Source organism: Melopsittacus undulatus, chromosome 6 (genome assembly GCF_012275295.1).
Source record: "Melopsittacus undulatus isolate bMelUnd1 chromosome 6, bMelUnd1.mat.Z, whole genome shotgun sequence".
NCBI classification, from domain to species: domain Eukaryota; kingdom Metazoa; phylum Chordata; class Aves; order Psittaciformes; family Psittaculidae; genus Melopsittacus; species Melopsittacus undulatus.
The window spans coordinates 62,692,569-62,715,606 of NC_047532.1; the positions used below are offsets into that span (position 1 = coordinate 62,692,569).

At 37.3% G+C, this 23,038-nt stretch overlaps 1 protein-coding gene across 4 annotated transcripts in view; it reads left to right on the forward strand.

Annotated features, from left to right (window-relative positions):
• Positions 1–23,038, forward strand: part of KCNT2 (potassium sodium-activated channel subfamily T member 2) — a 131,248-nt gene that overhangs the window by 101,388 nt on the left and 6,822 nt on the right. For 2 of the 4 annotated variants that reach the window (XM_034063972.1, XM_005140966.2), the window contains exons 15-23: positions 2,321–2,470; positions 4,177–4,406; positions 4,838–5,054; positions 6,912–7,017; positions 8,328–8,500; positions 10,459–10,530; positions 12,982–13,116; positions 18,035–18,146; positions 21,432–21,533. In XM_034063972.1, coding sequence (XP_033919863.1) covers positions 2,321–2,470; positions 4,177–4,406; positions 4,838–5,054; positions 6,912–7,017; positions 8,328–8,500; positions 10,459–10,530; positions 12,982–13,116; positions 18,035–18,146; positions 21,432–21,533 — 1,297 coding nt within the window. The remainder of the gene's footprint in view (positions 1–2,320; positions 2,471–4,176; positions 4,407–4,837; positions 5,055–6,911; positions 7,018–8,327; positions 8,501–10,458; positions 10,531–12,981; positions 13,117–18,034; positions 18,147–21,431; positions 21,534–23,038) is intronic. The other 2 variants (XM_013130602.2, XM_013130603.1) reach the window with 2 other exon arrangements.

Here is a 23,038-nt window from a genome sequence, read left to right on the forward strand (position 1 = left end):
TTGGTAAAAAAAATGGTTCGGCACTTCATTGTTTTCAGGGAGAAATCTGATTTTACAATAGACGTCTGTTTTGAGCATCTGCAGGTTGTCACTGTACAGCAGACATCAAACTGCTTTGGACTTTAATTTATAAATCAGAGTAGGGTTTTTTATTATTTTCTAGATAAATTCTAATGTTGAACAATAGGTAAATAACTGCTATTTGTTAAACTAGGTTAAATTACCTTTATGCATATAAATATGTCAGATGAACATTTGAGTTTGGCTAAGTAAAAAAGTGAAAATGGATTAGCTAAGCTGCAAATAAAAATTTTAACTATATTTGCATTTATATCCAAACAAACTGCTAAAATATGTCTAAATAATGGTGAAATTTGTTAAGTAGACTTCCAATGTTAACAGTGAACTGCTTTCCTTTACATATTTACCTGTTTAATTATCCTTTATTCTGGTTATTACCAGCACCTATATTAAATTTATGTAGGTATTGAATTTTAAATTCCTGTCAGTATTTGACTTCTTTATATAATAGACTTTATGACATTCATTTTAATAGAATTAAAATGTTTATTGACAGTTCATTGATAAATCATTGTCCCAACTGTTTGTTGTACTTTTACAAATGATGTGCCACCTACTCCACAGGGAGTATTTATTAAGAAATAGTGTTGACATTGTTAACAGTGCCAGCTCATTTCTGATATTCAGGAAGATAAGTATCCTGGGAAATCACTGGAAGTTGAAGGGAGCACATAGCCGCAAAACACAGGGAAAAATATTATTCCCTATTATCCTAATTAGAATGATAATACAACAAACAGTAAGTGAAAAGACACATATGCACATACATTAAAAAGCACTTCTAGTATTACTGTTTGAAGAAACTGGAGAAAAATGCTCATTTTCTAAGGAACTTTGGCCAGATCAACTTGCCATTAAAAGTGGGGAAGTTTGCTGCTGTTTATATGAGCTGACTTTGGTCTTTAAAGCTGTTTTTCAGATTAAAGAAACTAGATGTAAATAATCCCATTGTCTTCTTAGCTTTTTGTCTGTAAACCACAAAAATTCTACCTTGAATCTTAACTATAATCTTATTATTGATCTTTAAGTGTTATCTAGTTATCTAATCAAGTAATAGAACTTCCTTAGGGTTTATATTGTGATACAAAATATTGGAAGAAAATAGCCTTTCTGACTTGAAACTTGATGTGGTCTTTACAGAACAGCTCCATGGGACGCTTTTAGACAACTAACTGGAACCAAGCAGACTTTAAACAGGTGAACATTTTATCCTAGAGGGAAAAGTGAAATATGGAATTTTTTTGTCCTGTAATTACATTTCTAGCTCTCTTATTCTGCATCTAAAGCACTGTTTGTTAATACTGTTGCAATAAAAATGATTTTCTTACTTCAATCTTGAAACAAAATATTTCTACACTGAGGGTGGAGAAGAAAGGTAAATTGAAGAAAAACGGGAACTGTGCTATGATATTAAAAATGTATAAATAAGCACAAAGAAGCATGTTCCAATATCTTGAGACCCTAGCTCCAGGTGGCAAAACACACCATATGTATGATTTTTATGTACATTCTGCATATATACACATATATATATGCATCCATTATATCCATTAAAAATCATTCAGCCAGAACCTTGTTTGCACATGAAAGTTAAGAATTCAGAGAAGCCTCAACTCTGCAACTCTTGGTGTTAGCTGAGGTTTGGAACATTTACACTAACGGTCCATACAGTAAAGTATGATATGCTTAATATCATACAATAAAGGATGGTATGCTTAATATGGTTAAAATTATAATTTATTTTCTTGCACTTGAAAAAAGAAGGTATATACTTGCCATAGTATACAAGGCAGAGTAACTAAAAATGTTCATTGAGTAAATACTGAAGATTATCAATAAGCAAATTTAGAAAAAAATATTTCTTGCAGATAAAGTGACTAAAATCAAATGGGTCTTTCCTACTAAGCTATTTTTAATTATTCTTTACCTACTTCTGGCAAGAACTACACAATCTGCCATAAAACATCTGAAGCAATGGTATGAATTTTAAGGAATGTAGCCATATTTTTTGTGATATTAATGTGCATAATCTTATATGCCTATTAGAAAATATCTAATTCCTTAAAATAACCTCTGTACATGCATCATTACTAAGCTTTGATTTTAAATACTTTTCAGACTAGCCTATAAGATCCTTCTAATAAATATTCGTAGTTTCTATTGCCATAAATTACTCTTCTGATTTATAATAATTTTACATGAAGTTTTAAATTGTCCTCTTTGTCTGTACATATTTCAGGGAGAGTCAGCAATCATCAGAACAATGGCAGAAAATGTATGGCAGATGCTCTGGTAATGAAGTGCATCATATTAACCTGGAAGAAAGTACTTTTTTTGCTGAGTATGAGGGGAAAAGCTTCACATATGCTTCTTTCCATGCTCATAAAAAGTATGTTTATTTTCCTATCAACAATTTAAAGTCTAAACAAATAATTATTTGTTTTGCCAGCATTATAGCTCCATAATCAAAGATGCAGTATTACACATTACTCTGTTTCTAGGTTGAAGTATCTGGCCGCTAATATATTTTGTTAATACTTTTCTAGAAGTTATAGATGGTCAGGTAAAAGCTCATGCTGGTTTGGTATAGGCCAGCTCAGTCTGAGAGAAAAAGAATATAAAGGATATACAGGTGTCTTGGGTTCAGCAGTAGCAGTCATTTTTTCTCCTTCTTGGTAGCTGGTGCAGTGCTGTGTTTTGACTTTCGGGCTGGGAACGGTTGCTGATAGCAAGTATGTTTTGAGTTACTGCTCAAATGTTTACTCTGGCCAAGGACTTTCTGAGCCTCATGCTCTGCCAGGGAGGAGGGGAGGACGGGAAGAAGGAGAGACAGGACACCTGACCCAGGCTAGCCAAAGAGGTATTCCATACCACAGCACGTCATGCTCAGGATGTAACTGACAGTTACCCGGAAGGGCTAGTGCTTGGGGGGGTTCGTGGAGGTATCGGTCAGTGCTCCTTCGGGCAGGGTGGGGTGAGTTATTGGTCAGCGGGTGGTGAGGTGTTATATTCTCTTTACTTGTTATTTTCTTTATCATTATTATTATTGGTAGTAGCAGTAGTGATTTGTGTTATACCGTAGTTATTAAACTGTTCTTATCTCAACCTGTGGGAGCTACATTCTTTGGATTCTCCTCCCCAACTCTCTGGGAGTTGGGGGAACAAGGGGGGGAGTCAGTGCATGAGCTGTGTTTCTGGGTTTAAATTGTGACAACAGGATAAGCCTGGCAACCAGGAAAATTTGCACCTTAGAAAGGTTATATGAGAACACTAGTCCCTTTTGATGTCCAAAATAATCTAGAAAAGGGCGTGTGGCTGTCAGCATATTTAATATATTTGGGAGTCAGCTAGAAATCTAGCTTCCTTCTAGCATGTTCATCTTATGTGAAATGCTCATTTTACAGGTGGCATGTGCTACATTCTGATAATTGTTCAAAGTAAAACCATATTTTTTCTATTACGTGCTAACATACCTGCTTTAGGTTCCAGATCATGCATCACTTATTCAGTGCTGCTCAGTGAGGTGAACATACAAACTGAACACAAGTTGTGTATATTTTCATATATTTAACAAAATGAACATCAAGCAAATCCTGAACACTGATTTTATTCTCATACTCGAGTGAAAGATTTTTTTCTTTAGTACCTTATTTTCTGTCACTAACCAAATACTTTTCTAGGAGTGAATTGCAAAAAGGAATTCCAAATATTGTTTCCATTACATATGAATAATAGAAGAATTTAACGTGATTAATAATTTTCAATATTATATATCAATTCTTCTACTAATATTTTCCCAGAAGGGATTATTCATCTGATAGGAAAAAAAAAAAATCAGCTGGCACAGCATTAGAAGAATATTATTTGGATCAATAAAAATTCTGGATTCAAATGCATAGGGATTCATGAGTTCATAAATACTGATTGATCAGAAGTGGTCTGTTTGGGAGACAATATTTTTCAAGCATTTGTCATCCAAAAATGTGCAAATGTTGATATTCTGCAAAAGTATACTGGGGGTTTATTTTTGACAGTGGAAATTCTGGTATATATTACCTATGCAAAATGAACCATGCCTTTCCTTTTCTAATTAAGGTTTGGAGTCTGTCTGATTGGTGTTAGAAAGGAAGATAACAAAAACATTTTGCTGAATCCAGGTCCTCAATATATCATGAGTTCTACAGATACATGCTTCTACATAAATATCACCAAAGAAGAGAATTCTGCTTTTAAGAAGCAAGAAAAACAGAGAAAAAAACATGAATCAAAATTGTATTATCATGGAACTTCTAGATTACCTGTACACAGTATAATAGCCAGCATGGGTAAGTAAAAACAAAAAACAAACCCACAACATATTCAGTTAATAGTGCATTTTAAAGCTTTTACCAGTGTGTTCCTAAAATTTTAACTAATTAAAATAGTGTGCAGAAAGAAAAAATACTAAACACTTGCCCTTATACTTAAATTAATGAAAATCAATTAAACTGGAATTAAACTGCTTAAGACTTGCATGAAAAAGTAATAATAATCACATGGGTAATTTGTTAGTCATTCACAACTGGTTGCTTGTAATAAGTTTTCATAAGCTGCTTTAATTAAAAAAATGCTTTTCTCAATAAATTCATACAGGTTGTTGATGCATATATATATGGAGTAGTTATATACAATATGATTTTGAAAAGGTAGTTAACAATAAAATATATACCAATGATAGAAAAACCACATTGAGAAAATGCTTTCTATGCTACTACAGGGTCAGTGGCTATTGATTTACAAGACACAGGATGCAGAACATCCAGTGGACCAACACTAGCTCTTCCTTCTGAGGGAGGTAGAGAGGGCAGACGGCCCAGTATAGCACCTGTTTTGGAGGTTGCAGACTCATCCTCACTTCAGACATGTGACTTGCTAAGTGACCAGTCAGAAGATGAAACTACCCCATCAGATGAAGAAGTCTGTGCAGGCTTAGAGTATGTATATTGAATATAAATTAAACAATGTAATTTGAAAAGCCAACACTATGTAAATGGCCTCGATTTTTTGATGTGCAGATCCATCCACACACTTGTAGCAAGCAAGACCCATAAAGGCCAATTATGGAATTATTCCCTTCTATGAAATGCTACTGTCTGTTATGCCTATTTTGAAATTCAGAAAACCCCGGAAACAGATTACCTCCTCCATTTGGAGATATTCCACATTCAGTTATAAAGATCTAGTTGTGTATTGCAATTTTTAATAATTTTTATGACCATTTTTCTTACATTCTGTAGTTATAGAGGCAGGATTCTACTAGCTTGTAAACAGATAAGTGCTTTCGTCCTGAGATTGCAGTGATCATTCAACAGGCTTGTTGAATCCTCAGGCTAGGTATCTGAGTTCAAAATGTAGGAATGACAAAAAAACCCAGTATGAAGCAAATTATTGCATCTAATTTAAAGTGGTTTTTAATGTGTTACTGAAAGTAGTGATGCATTACTCAGATAAAAATGGAAAAGTCAATCCTGTAATTGTCATGCAGATAAGCAATTATGTTTATTGGGATTACTGACAGGGACGTTAAAACTGCAAAGCACAATTAAACTAGTGGCTCACCTGGCACAGTTTCCCATCAGTGGCAAGCACAAGAATCCCCAGGAAAAATCATAAAACTCCAGTGAAACATGATAGAACAAGAAATCTTAAATCTGCCAACTGAAATACTGGGGTTTAAAAGGCCTCTTGTTAAACACTAAGGCCAATTACAAATTTCATCTTATCAGCAAGAGGATTTGCCATTTAAAATTAATTCCAACCATGTTAAAGGTATGGTATTAAACAAGAAGGTAATGACTTTGCTCAATCTTGAAAAGTGTTTGAAAGAAAAATGGAGAAAGAAAAAGTACCAGAATTATTTCAATTTTTTGCTTTGCTTTTCTAACTTCCTTTGAAGTTTCTGGTACTTCGAATCATTGAATTGTTTGGGTCAGAAGGGACCTTCAGGATCATCTCATTCCAGCCTCCCTGCCATGGGCAGGGACAGCTTCCACTAGACCATGTGTGCTCAAAGCCATCCAGCCTGGCCTTGAACACTCCCAGGGATGGGGGCAGCCACAACTTCTCTAGGCAACCTGTTACTGTGTCTTACTACCCTTACTGTAAAGAAGCAAGATATCATATATATCATATTTTGGATATATATCTCATATCTATATATGTTTATGTATTGATATAGTATATATATCTACTCTTACTCTCTTTCAATTTAAAGGAACTACCCCTTGTCTTATCCCTACATGCCTTTGTAAAATAACTCTCCAGATTTTTTGTAGGCCCTCTTTAGGCACTGGAAGCTGCTCTAAGATCTCCCTGGAGCTTTCCCTTCTCCAGAGTGAGCAAGCCCAGCTGTCGCAGCATGTCCTTATGGAGAGGTGCTCCAGCCCCTTGATTGTCTTCGTCGCCCTCCTCTGGACTCACTCCAGCCCATCCATGTCCTTCTTATGATGGAGACCCCAGATCTGAATGCATTACATGCTCTCAAAACACTAAGACAGCCTACTATATGTCAACACATTTCCAAAAATACCTATTAAACAAATGAAAAACCCAAGCAAAATTCCTTTAGTCCATAAAAATCATGATAGCTTTTACTCAACATTATTGAATTGGTTGGAGCTACAGAACACATTCCTTCAATCCTTATTCAATATAGTTCATGTACTTGACTCTACAGTCTACAAATAACTGCAAAATTTTGGCATACATATAAACATCCCATAAAATAGGTGTATAGTAAATTGTGTTTTAGTGATTTGCTATACTGAAAAATGTTTGTTCTCTTCTCCTAGGTATGCCAAAGGCTATCCTCCTTACTCTCCGTATATTGGAAGCTCTCCCACATTTTGTCATCTTCTGCATGAAAAAGTACCCTTCTGTTGTCTAAGACTAGATAAGGTAAAAGGAGTTTCCCTTACTGGATAAAACTGCCTTCTCATTTTTATCTTGCATCTGAAGAGTTAAATTCTGCTTTCTGCTTAGAGATGAGGTTTGTTCAGTATTTACTAAGCTATACTGTCTTATCATCCTTTTCATTGCTAAGCATTTATGTCTAATCATAGAATCATAGAATAGCTAGGGTTGGAAAGGACCTTAACATCATCTAGTTCCAACCCCCCTGCCATGGGCAGGGACACCTCACACCAAACCATACCACACAAGGCTTCATCCAACCTGGCCTTGAACACTGCCAGGGATGGAGCATTCACAACCTCCCCGGGCAACCCATTCCAGTGCCTCACCACCCTAACAGTAAAGAATTTCTTCCTTAGATCCAATCTAAACCTCTGCTGTTTAAGTTTCAACCTGTTACCCCTTGTCCTATCACTACAGTCCCTAATGAATAGTCGCTCTCCAGCATCCCTGTAGGCCCCCTGCACATACTGGAAGGCTGCTATGAGGTCCCCATGCAGCCTTCTCTTCTCCAGGCTGAACAGCCCCAACTTTCTCAGCCTGTCTTCATATGGGAGGTGCTCCAGTCCCCTCATCATCCTCGTGGACCTCTTCTGGACTTGTTCCAACAGTTCCATGTCCTTTTTATGTTGAGGACACCAGAACTGCACACAATACTCCAAGTGGGGTCGCACAAGAGCAGAGTAGAGAGGCAGGATCACCTCCTTTGACCTGCTGGTCACATGTCTTTTGATGCAGCCCAGGATACGGTTGGCTTTCTGGGCTGTAAGCGCACACTGCCGGCTCATGTTCCAGTTCAGTTCCATATCGGGTCATCTGATGATATTTTTTATTTCTAATGGTAAAACCTTTTAATGTCACAGCTAAATCTCTGTATTCTCTTCAGCCTGGAGAAGAGAAGGAGAAGAGACCCCATATCTGCCTTCCAGTATCTGAAGGAGGCCTACAAGGATGTTGGAGAGGGACTCTTCATCATAGACTGTAGTGATAGGACAAGGGGCAGTGGGTTTAAACTTAAACAGGGGAAGTTCAGGTTAGATATAAGGAGGAAGTTCTTTACTGTGAAGGTGATGAGGCATGGGAACAGGTTGCCCAAATAAGTAGTAAATGCTCCATCCCTGGCAGTATTCAAGGCCAGTTTGGACAGAGCTTTGGACAACATAGTCTGGTGTTAGGAGTCCCTGCCCATCGCAGGGGGGGTTGGAAATAGATGATCTTAAGGTCCTTTCAAACCCAAACCATTCTATGATTCTGTGATTAATATCCATTGAACTTGTTTCATATTTTGATTTTAGGGATGCCAGCATAACTACTATGAGGATGCCAAAGCCTATGGATTCAAAAATAAATTGATTATAGTTGCAGCAGAAACTGCTGGAAATGGTTTATATAACTTTATTGTTCCACTCAGAGCTTATTACCGACCAAAGAAGGAACTAAATCCCATTGTATTACTGTTGGATAACCCGTAAGTAGATTCTAATTTGATTTTTTTGTGGTACAATTTAAACTCATTTTACCATTACTTCAATAAACAATCACTTTTAACATGACCAACTTAAAATAAAAAACATTAAGGCATATTTATCTTTGAGAAAAATTCGTAACAAATATACCCTGTGTTTACTGTCATATACAAAATTTACTTTCTACTGACTGCACATGGCCTTAGTGAATTTCATGTCCTTATTCTATGGCCCATGTTACAGCTAAGTATTTCTTAAAGATATTCCAAATAATGTGAATACTACTGCTAAACACTGTAAACCAAACAACTGTAAAAAGCAAGGTGTGTAACAGTTTCTCAAATACATGACAACACTAACCTGCTTAACAGAAAGCAGCTAGGGGCCTGGACCTCTTAGGTATCTTTTTAGTGATTTTAGACTGCAAGATAAACAGTTCCTTAATCCAGTAGGACACCCACTCAGTCTATGATTATATAGTCATGGAAGAAACCTGCAATATTGTCATTACTACTGTATCTGGAGATCACTAGAATTTTTAGCCTCTCTTGTATTAGCTGTTTAAAATTTCAGACAAATTCTTACCTGGCAAGGCAAGACTGATTCATCTCTGATCTGACAAAGAAGGAGATTTTTTTTGCAACACTTTGGTACTGCTCATATTCTTCAAAATCATTATTTGGAAGACATGAAAATAGAGGTTAGCCATATACAGGAAATTAGATCAAGCTATGACTCAAAGAAAGGACAGCAGATAAAATGACTTACATGTTCTGATTCCAAGCTGACATTTCCCTGTGCACATGTATGTTCTAGTTTAAGTGTTATACAAAAGCCTGCTGTGAAGTGTCCCACTTTGGCCTGAAACAGCTATTTAATGAAGCTTTATACGCCTCTTTGCAGAACAGAAGCTTTTTTATGTACATCTTATAGCATGAAGTGAATTACACAGATTGGTAAAAGCCTAAATTAGGCTAAAAGAATTCCAATTCACAACTTTCTTAAGATTAAAGATGTGAGTATACAGTGCCCTCTGGTGCTTATTCTGTTTTCCAGCATGGTGCCCAAGTTTACATCCTTCAGTGCTGTTGTGATGTGTTATGGCTCAACCCACTTCTTATTAGCATAAAGTAAAAGCTATGGTTGCTGATTAAGCTAATATCTTTAGCATTTTATCTCTCTACACAGCATTTGCAGCAATTCCTCTGAAATTAATTAATGGGACTATAGAAGCTATCTGAAAAGCCAGCATGCTTTTCATGCATACATGAAGAAGATCAGGCCCCCATTCAAGATAATTAGAATTTTGTAATTTACTTAATTGGCCTTAGGAATTCAGCCACCTTCAATTAACATATACTTGCCTTGTTGTTATATCCCTAGTTTCTCAATATGTCAGGGCAATTTACTACAGTATGTTTACTCTGATATCTACACATCACGTTTTAAAATTTCTGATGTTTCTTGGTATTTAAGAAGAAAACCATAAAATGTATGATTCAAAAACCAATGCAATAAAATACAGTATCTTGGTTTTCACAGTCCATTTTAAAAATAAGGTTTCATCTAAGATTGTCTCATTGGCTTGAATGGAGTGGTTGGCACAAAACACAAATGATGACTGGGTTTCTGCTTCACATTTTAATTGAAAATTCTCACTGCTTGTTTTAAATACTCCTAAATCATACATTGGAGTATAACTTGATAGGGTGTCTTTGAAAACAGTCATTCATTCTTATTTTTAGAATTGTGCTGTGCCATACAATCTCTGATTTAAAAGGTGAATTTATTAATATAAGCTTCTATTTCCTATTTAAAGTGATGTTATAATGCCAAAGTTTTGGGTTTGTTTTGGGGTTTTTATTATTTTTTTAAAAGCTACCAGTTTATTGAAATATTTTAGAATAGATGCTGCTGTTGTGATACTATCTTTCATTTTGTAATCCCATCTGCTGCTTAGGCCAGATATGCATTTTCTGGATGCAATCTGTTGGTTTCCAATGGTTTACTACATGGTGGGCTCTATTGACAAGTAGGTGAAATAACTGTTAGAAAACTCAATGTTGTAGTACTCAGTGGTTTGCTATGTGTATTGTCATTGCATGTTTAAATGTCTGCTGTATTTGAAGACGATCTTTTTGCATGCATGGTTTGTGTCTGCCTGCTATAATTTGGGATTTCAAATTTCTGACTTGCAAATCATTAGTAAAAAGTGTGGCAGGGAATGCAGGTTTATACTGTCATGGTTTAAACCCAGCTGGTAGCTAAGTACCAAACGGCTGTTCACTCATCTCTCTCCTTTTCCCACAGGTAGGATGGGGAGGAGAGTCAAAAGAATGCAAAACCTTCAGGCTAAGATAAGAACAGTTTAAAATACAATATGCTACTACTAATAATAATAAAAGAAATAACAAGGGGAGAGAATATAAAAATAAAAGGAGATAGAAAAAAACAATAGGCAACTTATGCACAATACAGTTGCTCACCACCCAATACTCAGCCTGACCTGAGCCGTGATGTGGCCCTTCCAGGCAACTCTCCCCAGTTTATATACTGAGTATGACATGCTGTGGTATGGAATACTCCTTTGCCTAGTTTGGGTCAGGTGTCCTATTTCTTTTTCCTCCTGGCTTCTTGTGCCCTTCCTCACTGGCAGAGCATGAGAGACTGAAAAGTCCTTGATCAGGATAAGCAGTACTGAGCAACAACTAAAACATCGGTATGTTGTCAGCATTGTTCTCAGACTAAAGCCAAAACACCAGCTACTACACCAAAAAAAAAAAAAAAACTATTACAGCTGAATCCAGGACAATGTTTTTAAAAACATAAGATTAAGACTTTTTAGGTACATTAATAAGTTTCTGCCAATTGCCAGATTCTAGTGTCATTCTATACTTAGATACAATTTGTCTAGGTTTACTGACTAGGGTTTTGTAAAGATAGCTACAAAATGTAGACAGTCTTCACTATGGCTAATAGTCACCTTCTGCTACTTAAATATCAACTACCCTTACATTTCTGTCTTCACCTTTGCTAATATATACTTGCATATCTAGTTTTAGCAACATAGATTTAACATAAAAATCAGACAGAAAAAAGAGAAGAGCAAGCACTCATGAACATTTGAGTAAACTCCTGTATTGCCAAGTCCATTTAAAGAAGAAAATGGTTTGCTTCACTACATACCTAATATTAATTCAGGGCTACAAGACCATAATAGTCAATCCGCAGGTGGAAAAAAAAAAAAAAAACCTCACCTTATTTCCTACCCTAAATTAACGTAATCCAGTTTTTGTGGATTCTGAAGAGTCAATGTTTCTCCAACTCATATTCAACAGATTTCAGAGTTGTATACGAGTCTATTCGCTATTAAGAAGCCTATACTTAAAGGTACTTTAAAACTTGAATAACAATACTTCTAAAGCAGCGCTTTCTAAATTTTCCACAAATTAGCTAAATGCACCTGCTAAAATAAGAAAAGCTTTTGAGCTTGTGAAACATTGAAATGCAAATAATCTGGGTATTTCAGAATGCGCTGTTATTTTCAGGGATCAGCTGATACTACAGATTGCCAAATGTGAAGGAACTGTAATGGCAGAACAGCTTTTCATCATGGATGCAAACAGAACACTGCAAAAACTTAGCTTTCCAATTCCCCCTTGGAAACCATGATGTTCACCCTTTCTCATTTTCACTTGCTTAAAAATGGCTAGGCTCCTAGCAGTCACCTTCATCACAGAAAAGTCCTTTCTAATCTTTTCTAACATTATTTTGTTTCTATGGAAAATATTATTGTTAAAACAACAATAAATTTTGGAAACAAAGCTACAAAGCATGATGAGAATTCTAACTCAGTTGTTTGTGTTTCCTATTGTCAGGCTTTATGGGAAACACCATCCAACAGCAGGCAAGGCTTACTGATGTACCTCTGCTCTAAAAGCATCATGAGAACACTCCCAACTCTTACATTAACCTTAAAGAGGAATATGTGAGATATGCTGATAGAACATCTATTAGAATTTTGAAAATGCTAATTAATAGAATATGAGGTATTAACGGAAAATTAAGTTATTGTGGGAAAGAGCAACCCATAGCATTTATTTGGGTCTGTTAATTGCCAAAAGTAACCGCAATGAAGCAAGTTGTTGCAGCATGCAGGGACATACTGTTTTCCCAAGTAATCATTAAAGCCTTATTTTAAGAAGTTGAAATAAATGTATCATTTTGGCAAAAGGAGAGTGACTATAACAACCTACTGAAGTGCATTATGTATGACTTAAAGGAGAATGATCATTCATATGCTTTTCTATGAATTGAGATGATATTCTCAACATTGATTATATTGGGAATTATGATATGCACATGGAGATTAAGGGAAACAGAAACTCACACCTGTGACCTTCAAATTACAGCCATCCCTAGTCTTTTATGTGTTCCATATTTAAGTAGCTTGTTTCTTTCTCCCTCTTTCTCTCCACAAAAGCCTAGATGACTTACTAAGATGTGGGGTCACATTTGCAGCTAATATGGTGGTGGTGGACAAAGAAAGTACAATGAGTGCTGAGGAAGACTACATGGCAGATGCTAAGACTATTGTAAATGTTCAAACACTCTTTAGGTAAGATATATTTGCAATTTATCTATACATCCTCATAAATTGTGAAATATCAAGTGTCTTTTGTGCTCCTATTAGAAATGGCTTTTCTTCCTCTTTTCTTCTGTTTAATTTTTCCCATATATGAATTAGTGTCTTACATAGGCAAACTTTTGCGTAACCTGCTTAGCAATATATTCAGAATCCTAAGGTATTCTGAAATTCTGTGCATCCCAAAACTCAATGATCATTTAAAAAGTCAACTGTCAGGTTTGCAGGAAGCAAATGAAAGCTACTCTTGAAGACTTAGGACCCAAGATAGTTGAGAAAAGACATGTTTTCTCAGTGCAACAGTCTTTCACAGTAATGCTAAAGCCAGTATGAAAAGCAGATCCTTCTAATGATAAAAGGTAAGTAATTCATCACTGTGAAGTTAATAGTAACTGGTCACATTTTAAATGTTGCTGATACACTAGAGGGAAGGAATGCCATCCAGACGGACCTTGACACGCTTGTGAGGTGGCTTGATGCCAACCTCATGAAGTTTAACCATGCCAAGTGTAAGGTCCTACACCTGGGTCGGAGCAATCCCAGGCACAGCTACAGGTTGGGCAAAAAGGAAATTCAGGGCAGCCCTGAAGAGAAGGACTTGGCGGTGTTGGTTGATGAGAAAATGAACATGAGCCAGCTTCAGTGTGCGCTTGCAGCCCAGAAAGCCAACCGTATCCTGGGCTGCATCAAAAGAAGCATGACCAGCAGGTCAAAAGAGGTGATCCTGCCCCTCTGCTCTTGTGCGACCCCACTTGGAGTATTGTGTGCAGTTCTGGTGTCCTCAACATAAAAAGGACATGGAACTGTTGGAACAAGTCCAGAGGAAGGCCACGAGGATGATCAGGGGACTGGAGCACCTCCCATATGAAGACAGGCTGAGAAAGTTGGGGCTGTTCAGCCTGGAGAAGAGAAGGCTGCGTGGAGACCTCATAGCAGCCTTCCAGTATTTGAAGGGGGCCTACAGGGATGCTGGTGAGGGACTATTCATTAGGGACTGTAGTGATAGGACAAGGGGTAACAGGTTGAAACTTAAACAGCAGAGGTTTAGATTGGATCTAAGGAAGAAATTCTTTACTGTTAGGGTGGTGAGGAGCTGGAATGCGTTGCCCGGGGAGGTTGTGAATGCTCCATCCCTGGCAGTGTTCAAGGCTGGGTTGGATAAAGCCTTGTGTGATATGGTTTAGAGTGAGGTGTCCCTGCCCATGGCAGGGGGGTTGGAACTAGATGATCTTAAGGTCCTTTCCAACGCTAACTATCCTATTCTATGATTCTATGAAAACTTGTGTTTAAAGGTTTTTTCATTACTTAGTAATAAAGAATAATGTCAAGAGACTAATAAAGAGGAGGCTGGGCATTACACAAACTGTAATATTAAAGGTTTTTAAATCACTACTAACATCTATAGAACAGCTAGGGTTGGCAAGGACCTTAAGATCATCTAGTACCAACCTCCCTGCCATGGGCAGGGACATCCCACACTAAACCATGCCACCAAAGGCTCTGTCCAACCTGGTCTTGAACACTGCCAGGGATGGAGCATTCTCAACCTCCCTGAGCAACCCATTCCAGTACCTCACCACCCTTACAGTAAAGAATGTCTTCCTTATATCCAATCTAAGCTTCCTCTGTGTAAGTTTTTATCTGTTACCCCTTGTCCTATCACTACAGTCCCTAATGAAAAGCCCCTCTCCAGCATCCTTGTAGGCCCCCTTCAGATACTGGACGACTGCTATGAGGTCTCCACGCAGCCTTCTCTTCTCCAGGCTGAACAGCCCCAACTTTCTCAGCCTGTCAAAAATATGCTGTTCTCAAAGTCTGTACATCAGTGATGTAGGTTCCACTTAACGTCACTAAGTTAAATCATTCAGAAGAGAGAAACTGTTCTAAACCTCCCTAATTTGACTCGGATCATCTGACCTCATCAAGGGTAGTAAACTAGCATGAAAAGGTGATGCAAGTGGGCTGAGGTACTGTTTGGCATAGGTTCAGTTTGGTTCTCAGATACCTGTTCTGACATTATTCCCTTATTTACATAAATTAATAATCATGCTTTGCTGGGAGAGTTTGTGTCACCCCACCTTAGAAGACAATGCATTGTTTATAAGGACAGGGTTAGTAGCACTTTTACCACTAGAAACTGTCCCATGCCAATTAAAACTGTGACACAACACTAGCTTATCTGACTTAATTATACATAGAAGGAGTAAAAAAGTATGACTCAAATGGTCACACTGACTAAGAGGAAATTTTTAGTCTTTTGGATGGGAAAGGACAGTTTAGCATAGTTTAAAAGTACAAGGAGAAATTACTAGTTTTGGACTGTGTCCTAGAGATGCTTTTTGATTTTTTTATGTGAAATATGAAGCTGATCATAGAGTCCCTATTGACAGCTGTAAATCCACTTCAGAAAAAGTGGGTGCCCTCAGGCAGTAGGTCTATATTAGGGGTGTTTGTATATTTACTCTTGCTTTCCATTAATTAATAGGTTTAAATATTAGTGTTCAGGAGGCCCTGTTTTTAATAGCTAATATTTTGAAGACTATGTTTCAAATACTTCAAGAAGCCTGTTGACAGCAGAACATGTATCGAGTCAATAGGCTTGCTGGTACCTAGCAGTCAGCACCATATTACAGATAAAGGAAATGAGGTTTTATGATGGTATTAAATTGTTTTCTTGGGTTTGGTTCTGGAAAGAACTAAATGTATCTCTTGCTAGTCTTAGTCCCAAATACCAGATCAACAGCAATCCATGTCTTCATCAGGTTGATGAGGGCTTTCTCCACCCTGTCCAGTCCTTTTCACTAGAATGGGATAGAAAAGAGAAATAAAAAGAGGGATCTTAGCCTGCTCCAGTGCTGAAAGCTTGTGGGCAGCATGCCTTATACTCAGGGCAAGAGGCAATCTGGACTTCATTGCCTGGAAAGTCATTTTCCCCTGATTCTACTGAAAGGCTTGATAAGTAAAATATGTATTTAGCTAAGACCAGGTTTTTAGTTTTGGTAACAAACTAAACCCATCTTTAACAAAAACCTGGTAATCTGCATTTTTCCTTTAACTTTGGTATATTTTTTTATTAGCTCAGCTTTTAGTTTCCTGTTGCTCTCTGAATGTTATATTGCTAGTTTTCAAATATGAATGCCTGTCCTTTAATACAGCAATACAAGAAAATTTCCAGCCAGCAGAAGTTAAGTAATTCTATGCTGCATGATATGGAATTAACAGAGGAAATTCATAGGCTCCTTCCTCAGAACTTTAACACATTTCTTAAGCTACTTAATACTTACAAGTTCATACCTTCAATTGTGATATTACCAGGATTTTTTTTCCTCCAATTTTTATGTGCACTTCACAGGCTTTTACAAAATACATCACACAAGTGAAGATGTACCACAGTTGCATCTCAAGGGTGTGGTTACGTATTTAATCTAGGCACATAGACACAATTCCCTAAGTGCTTAATCTTTTGTAGGACATAAGTAGACTTTGTATAACAATACTGCACCAGTCAGTTTGTATCAAAGTCTGAATGTAAGAGTTAAAAAGGCACAGAAATTCCTGAGCATGCACAGTGCCTTTCAAACTGCAGCATACTCAAGTGGTTATTGTTAAGTGATCCACATGCTCTCCCAGTTCACCAGTTCCATTTGTCCTTGTATGTTCACACTTAATATTTGGTTATTCAGTGACATGATAACTGCTAACAAAAGAAGGGCTAGCATTTTTGCCACCATATTTTCAGGACATGTTTGAGATCATGTGATCATTTCCAGTCTACATTTTGGCATTGAGATATTTAGAAAACTGTGTTGCAATAATATGGTATTAACAAGTACTGGCAGATAGTTTTGACATACGTTTCCCCACATTTAGGCTCTGCTTGAGTTGCCATTTCAGTGAAGTTCTTCCTTACAAAAATGAGGGGAAAAGAGTAAAGACTTGCAAAAAAGGTACATTGGATTCCATTTGACACTAACTTACTACATTCAGCTTTCAAGAAAACCACGTAATTTTTTAACTGATTGAAGCCACAGTGATGTCATTAGTACTACGATTATCTGTTGTCACATGTAAATAAGTACTTTCAGGATCAGCAAAACAGATTACAAAACGATATATCATTTTCTGACAGTAATCTGTAGAGGAAATTCACAAATGATAATCCAAGTTTTATCCCAAGTTGCTTAGTATAGCATAGTTTAAGATATACATTTATTTCTAGCTGTTAGAGCTCTGAGGGCTGAGGAAAGGGTCTTTAGTTTGCTTTGTGAAAATCTGTGTTATTCAGACAAATCAGAGTTAAATTTTATTCACTGTCGTTTTGTTACTGGAAGCCTGAATTAGTGTTAATTTATAAATATTCTGTATATTTAAGTATTTCAAAATGAGAACGTAAGTATACGTAAGCATACTTTTTTTCAGCAACTCCTGTGTTGCTCCATCTATGGACACAGAACACACAACCAAAACTACAAAATAAATCAAATGTAACAACTACATAAGGCAATTCTAATAGCAATTCACGTGCAACCAGATAATAGGTGCAAGCTATAGAGTTTTGCATGTTTTTGTTATTTCCTACAGATTTGTGTCATTTTAAAAAATATTAAATAAAATCTCTGGTAATGAAAATTAAGTGGTTCCTTTCTGGCATTAAAATATGTTATAAGATCAACATTTGAATCTATGTATGCTTCTTTGTGAATTCTACAGAGAATGTTTTGTAGTTTCCTCTACTATTTTGCCAGCATTACATTGTGCCAAAAAACACCACAAGTTTCAGGGACGTGATTAAAAACATGGGCATGAGTACAAGCTACAGCATTATATAGAGCATTACATTTGTGAATTGTTATAATTAGAGATCTAACTGTTACATTCTTTTAAAATACAGGTTGTTCTCAAGCCTAAGCATTATCACAGAACTAACTCACCCAGCCAATATGAGATTCATGCAGTTCAGAGCTAAAGACTGCTATTCTCTTGCACTATCCAAATTAGAAAAGGTAAGAGATTTGTCTCCCCTGCTCCCAGTTTGAATGTTACCATTTTAACAGGATGCCATGATCTTTTACTTATATTCCTAGAAATTATTTATAATTTTCTTTAAGTAGTTATATCCCCTTCCTCATTAATTCCAGAAAGTGTCAGGGAAGGAGATGTTGGGCATCTCACTTATGAATGCTGGGACATTCTGGCACATTTCTGGCTTCTGTATCTGCATTATTGTCTGGGAAGCAAGTAATAAAACAGAGCTCAATGCAAAGTGCCCAAGTAAAAGCTATTTCTTGCAAATCACTTTTAGGCAAGAATAAGCAAACCTGTAATAAAACATGGAAGGAAACAATGTAAGAAAATTAAAATAAAGGGAGAGAATAAATTTGTAAGTTTCCATTTTGAAATAAAATAAATAGGAACGTACTTATGTTTATTATCAGAATTTTGGATAAGAAGCAAATAATTCCCCAAATATCTCTTGCTTTATCCCACACATTTCTTGGCACAAAAGCAGAATGTGCTGCAGATTTCTTTAAACAGATGGGAGGATAAACATATACCTGAGTCATATAATAGGACAACAGTCATTTCACAGCCAATTCCCTATAAAATATGTTATGGCATGAATCTAAAGGGTTTTAATGTAACGTATGTTATAATATAAATGTAATTTTAATTTTGAAGACTTTGTAGTGAAACAAATCTTAGCATTTTTTCCGTAATAGACAAAGTGGAAGATACTTTTCTTTAGATGCTATTGAGAATAAAAACTTGTCTGACTGCACTAAAAACACTCAAATATATGAGACTGAGCTACAAAAGAAACACAAAGCTTCTCATTTCTGTGGTGTACATCAGTAAGCACAACAACATGTTTATCTAGGTGGAAGTGTTCTTTGTACAATTAGACTGCTTTCTTCAACTCTCAGAAGCACACAGTTTGCTAGAAACACCCCTTTGCTGCTCAGGCATCAAAGCACACATGTATATGTAATGTGCAAGAGCATGACTGTGAGTATTTATGTATTTCTCATTGCGAAAAATCTCTAGTACAAGGCAGTAGTATTTTGTCAGAACAGATAGCGATTGTAACAAAAAAAAACAAACCTGAAATAATACTTATATTTTATTTCCTTAAAATTTTTGAAATCCCTTTAATTTGAAGAAATTGACAGAGGTTACGTTTTTTACAAGGACAGAATAATGGCATATTTTTAAGAGTTATTTGATGTGCATTTTTATCTGGAGAGTAAATTCTTTTTGTGTGACATCTTTTTCAACTCCACTTATGTCAAGCCACTGAAGTCAACAGGTACAACCATACTATCCAATGACAAATGGGTTAGAATACTGCTGTTCAACAAAACTATTACTTGCCACCCAGTCAGTCCCCAGCATATACTACTGCAGATGTGTTGGACATAAGTGTCCCAATTCAAGACATACAACATTTCTGCATTTTGAGAACACATTCTTCTTGAGACCTCACTTGGAGTATTGTGTGCAGTTCTGGTGTCCTCAACATAGAAAGGACATGGTACTGTTAGAACAAGTCCAGAGGAGGGCCACGAGGATGATGAGGGGACTGGAGCACCTCCCATATGAAGACAGGTTGAGAAAGTTGGGGCTGTTCAGCCTGGAGAAGAGAAGGCTGCGTGGAGACCTCATAGCAACCTTCCAGTATCTGAAGAGGGCCTACAGGGATGCTGGTGAGGGACTATTCATTAGGGACTGTAGTGATAGGACAAGGGGTAACAGGTTGAAACTTAAACAGCAGGGGTTTAGACTGGATATAAGGAAGAAATTCTTTCCTGTGAGGTTGGTGAGGTACTGGAATGGGTTGCCCAGGGAGGTAGTGAATGCTCCATCCCTGGCAGTGTTCGAGGCCAAGTTGGATAAAGCCTTGTGTGATATGGTTTAGTGTGAGGTGTCCCTGCCCATGTCAGGGGGGTTGGAACTAGATGATCTTGAGGTCCTTTCCAGTCCTAACTATTCTATGATTGTATGATTCTATGACATCACTGAACTGCAAGCTGGGTATTCCTCCTCCTCTTAAACTTAACAAAATAACTTCCAACCTGTAGTTCTGCTCTCTGATGACTGAAGGAATAGGAACCACATTGTGGTGGGTTTTCTCTGCAAGTGAGTTGTGATAAGGCATAAATATAGTTATGCTAGTTATGCATATCCTTCCCCACAAGCATCAGGGCAGTAAGTTTCTACCTCAGCCCATATCCAATCTCATCTCACATCTTCACATTTACTGAAATACCATTTCTTCCCTCTTGCATCAGATTCTGTTCATGTTTAGTGTTGCTAGTGGGCTTTCTGACCTTAATGAGATTACACTGTCAGCACCAAGGAACTGCAACAGGAATAACTAGAGCTTTGCTCTAAGCAGCCTTGAAATTCCTCCATCAGTTTTAAAATGATTTGGTCAAATATTCCCATTCAATTTGAAATGTGATGATTGAAACAACGTATGCATTAAACAAAGTCTTTTAACCTGAAAAACTGTAAGTACTGAACAAAGATGCTACATGTTTTAGAAAGAAACTCTATTCAGAGTAAAGAGATTTTACACCTTTGACCTCTTTCAAGTTGTCATGGTTTAAAACCAATCCACAAAGCTTGCACTCACTCCCCCCCCCCCCCCCCCCCCCGCCTTACTCCCTCGACTCCTGGAGAGTTAGGAAGGAGAATCAAAAGAATGTAGCCCCCACGGGTTGAGATAAGAACAGTTTAATAACTAAGGTATAACACAAATCACTACTGCCATTACTACTACAAACAATAATGATAAAACAAATAACAAGTGAAGAGAATACAACACCTCACCAGCCACCGACCCATAACTCACCCCACCCTGCCCGACCGAGCACCGATCGATACCTCCTCTGTCCCCTCAGAGCTCTCCAGCCCTTCCAGGTAACTCCCAGTTACCTCCTGGGTATGACATGATATGGTATGGAATACCCCTTTGGCTAGCCTGGGTCAGGTGTCCTGTCTCTTCTTCCTCCCAGCTTCTCCTCCTCCCTGGCAGAGCATGAGCTCAGAAAAAGGCCTTGGACAAACCAAACATTTGAGCAGTAACTCAAAACATACTTGCTATCAGCAACCATTCGCAGCCTGAAAGTCAAAACACAGCACTGCACCAGCTACCAAGAAGGAGAAAAAAATGACTGCTGCTGCTGAAACCAGGACACAAGTTAATAGCAATTTGATGTTTTTATTATTGTCCTTCCAAAACCAGCACTAGAAGTATTTTCTATTCATTTTTAATTTCTTAACAGAAAGAACGTGAGAAGGGATCTAATCTGGCATTTATGTTTCGACTGCCCTTCGCTGCTGGCAGAGTTTTCAGCATCAGTATGTTGGATACACTGCTTTATCAGGTACTATGCATGGTAATGGGACTTGCTTTAATACAGACATGCAGTGTTACCACCTATTTTATTGTATTTAATTGTTGTATTACCTTGTCTTCCTACATGTAAGCCATTAATATGCATGTCAGTGCCAGCAATAATCAAAGGCAAAATACCATCAAGCATGTTCCAACGACAGTATTAGCCCAGTTATGAACCTCCAAACACAAAACCCTGTCCTTGTGCAAGTTCCATTGCTAAACAGTATAATACTGTTTGTGAACCTCTCCACAGTCAAACAAGTAGGATTGTTTTGACAAGGACTACATAGATTATACAGACTGATAACTCTTGTAATCTGCAATAAAAAGGCAGTGACCATTCTCACACAGTAGTGTCTCTAACCATAGAAATCAACAGCATCACTTTTATGAGTAGTTTATCAGTCATCTGCATCTGCATTGTGTCCTGTTGTCTTACTTGTGAGAATTATGTGAGTCCGGGTGTATCATTGATGAGTCTAGAAGAGTCACTGTATCTTAAAGCAATACATTCTGGCACTAACAAGAGACAGTGGTGGGAAGAACCTAGTTGCCCAAGAATCCAGGGCAGGGCTCCTCATGCAAAAAGAGGTGATGAGAGTCAGTATGGATAAGGAAAGAGCAGCAGCCTCAAACGGTGAAACAATCTGAAGAAAATAGAGGATCATGACAAATGAAGGTAACAACTGGTTTCAGGGTGGAAAGAGGAGAATATTGCCCTCACTTCTGAATAATGACTGCTTTTCTGCACATAAGGATGCCTGAGCAGCAGCTGCTAGCTCTAGCCTACAAGTATCAAGGTATGCAAAATAAGCAGCAACACCACCATGGCCCACGCAGCCTGCTCGCCCAAGTGGCTATCTACTTTTGCCTATACCTAGAGGTACCCTGTGGATGGTTCTGTATCCAGGTGCTAAACATAAGCATTTAGCTTAATTTCTATCTTTTAACCAATCAGCAAAACACTTCTGTTAGCAGAGCTAAAAGCCTGAAGTGAGATAAGGCAGATCAACCCTTGGAAAAAAAAAGGCAAAGGCAGTTGACTCATTTGAATTAAAATAGCAGCAGTCTCACCTTAGAATTATCCCACCACTCAGTACTGCAGACGCATCTAACATACAATAGCATCTCTTTTGCACAGAAGACTTCATTATTATAATTTGACACCTAATAAGGCTAACACCTTTCTTCCATTGATCTTGCATCTACCTTCGCTTTCATGGTGACTTATTATACATTAGTCTCTTTGAATCCTGTATGTACATTGCATGCATATGCAGGACCAAATAAGAACACTTATTTTATGTAAGCACAAAATAAGGGATAACTATTTCTACAATACTTTGTACAAACAACGTCACTTTGTCTACCTAAAAGATAGACTTTGATTGTAAACAGATGTACAATTTCTGTCAAATTCACACGTGGTGCTAACGGTTATCTGTTCATCTGTTAATTATAGCTTTTTTCTTTCTTTTCCATCTCTCCTGT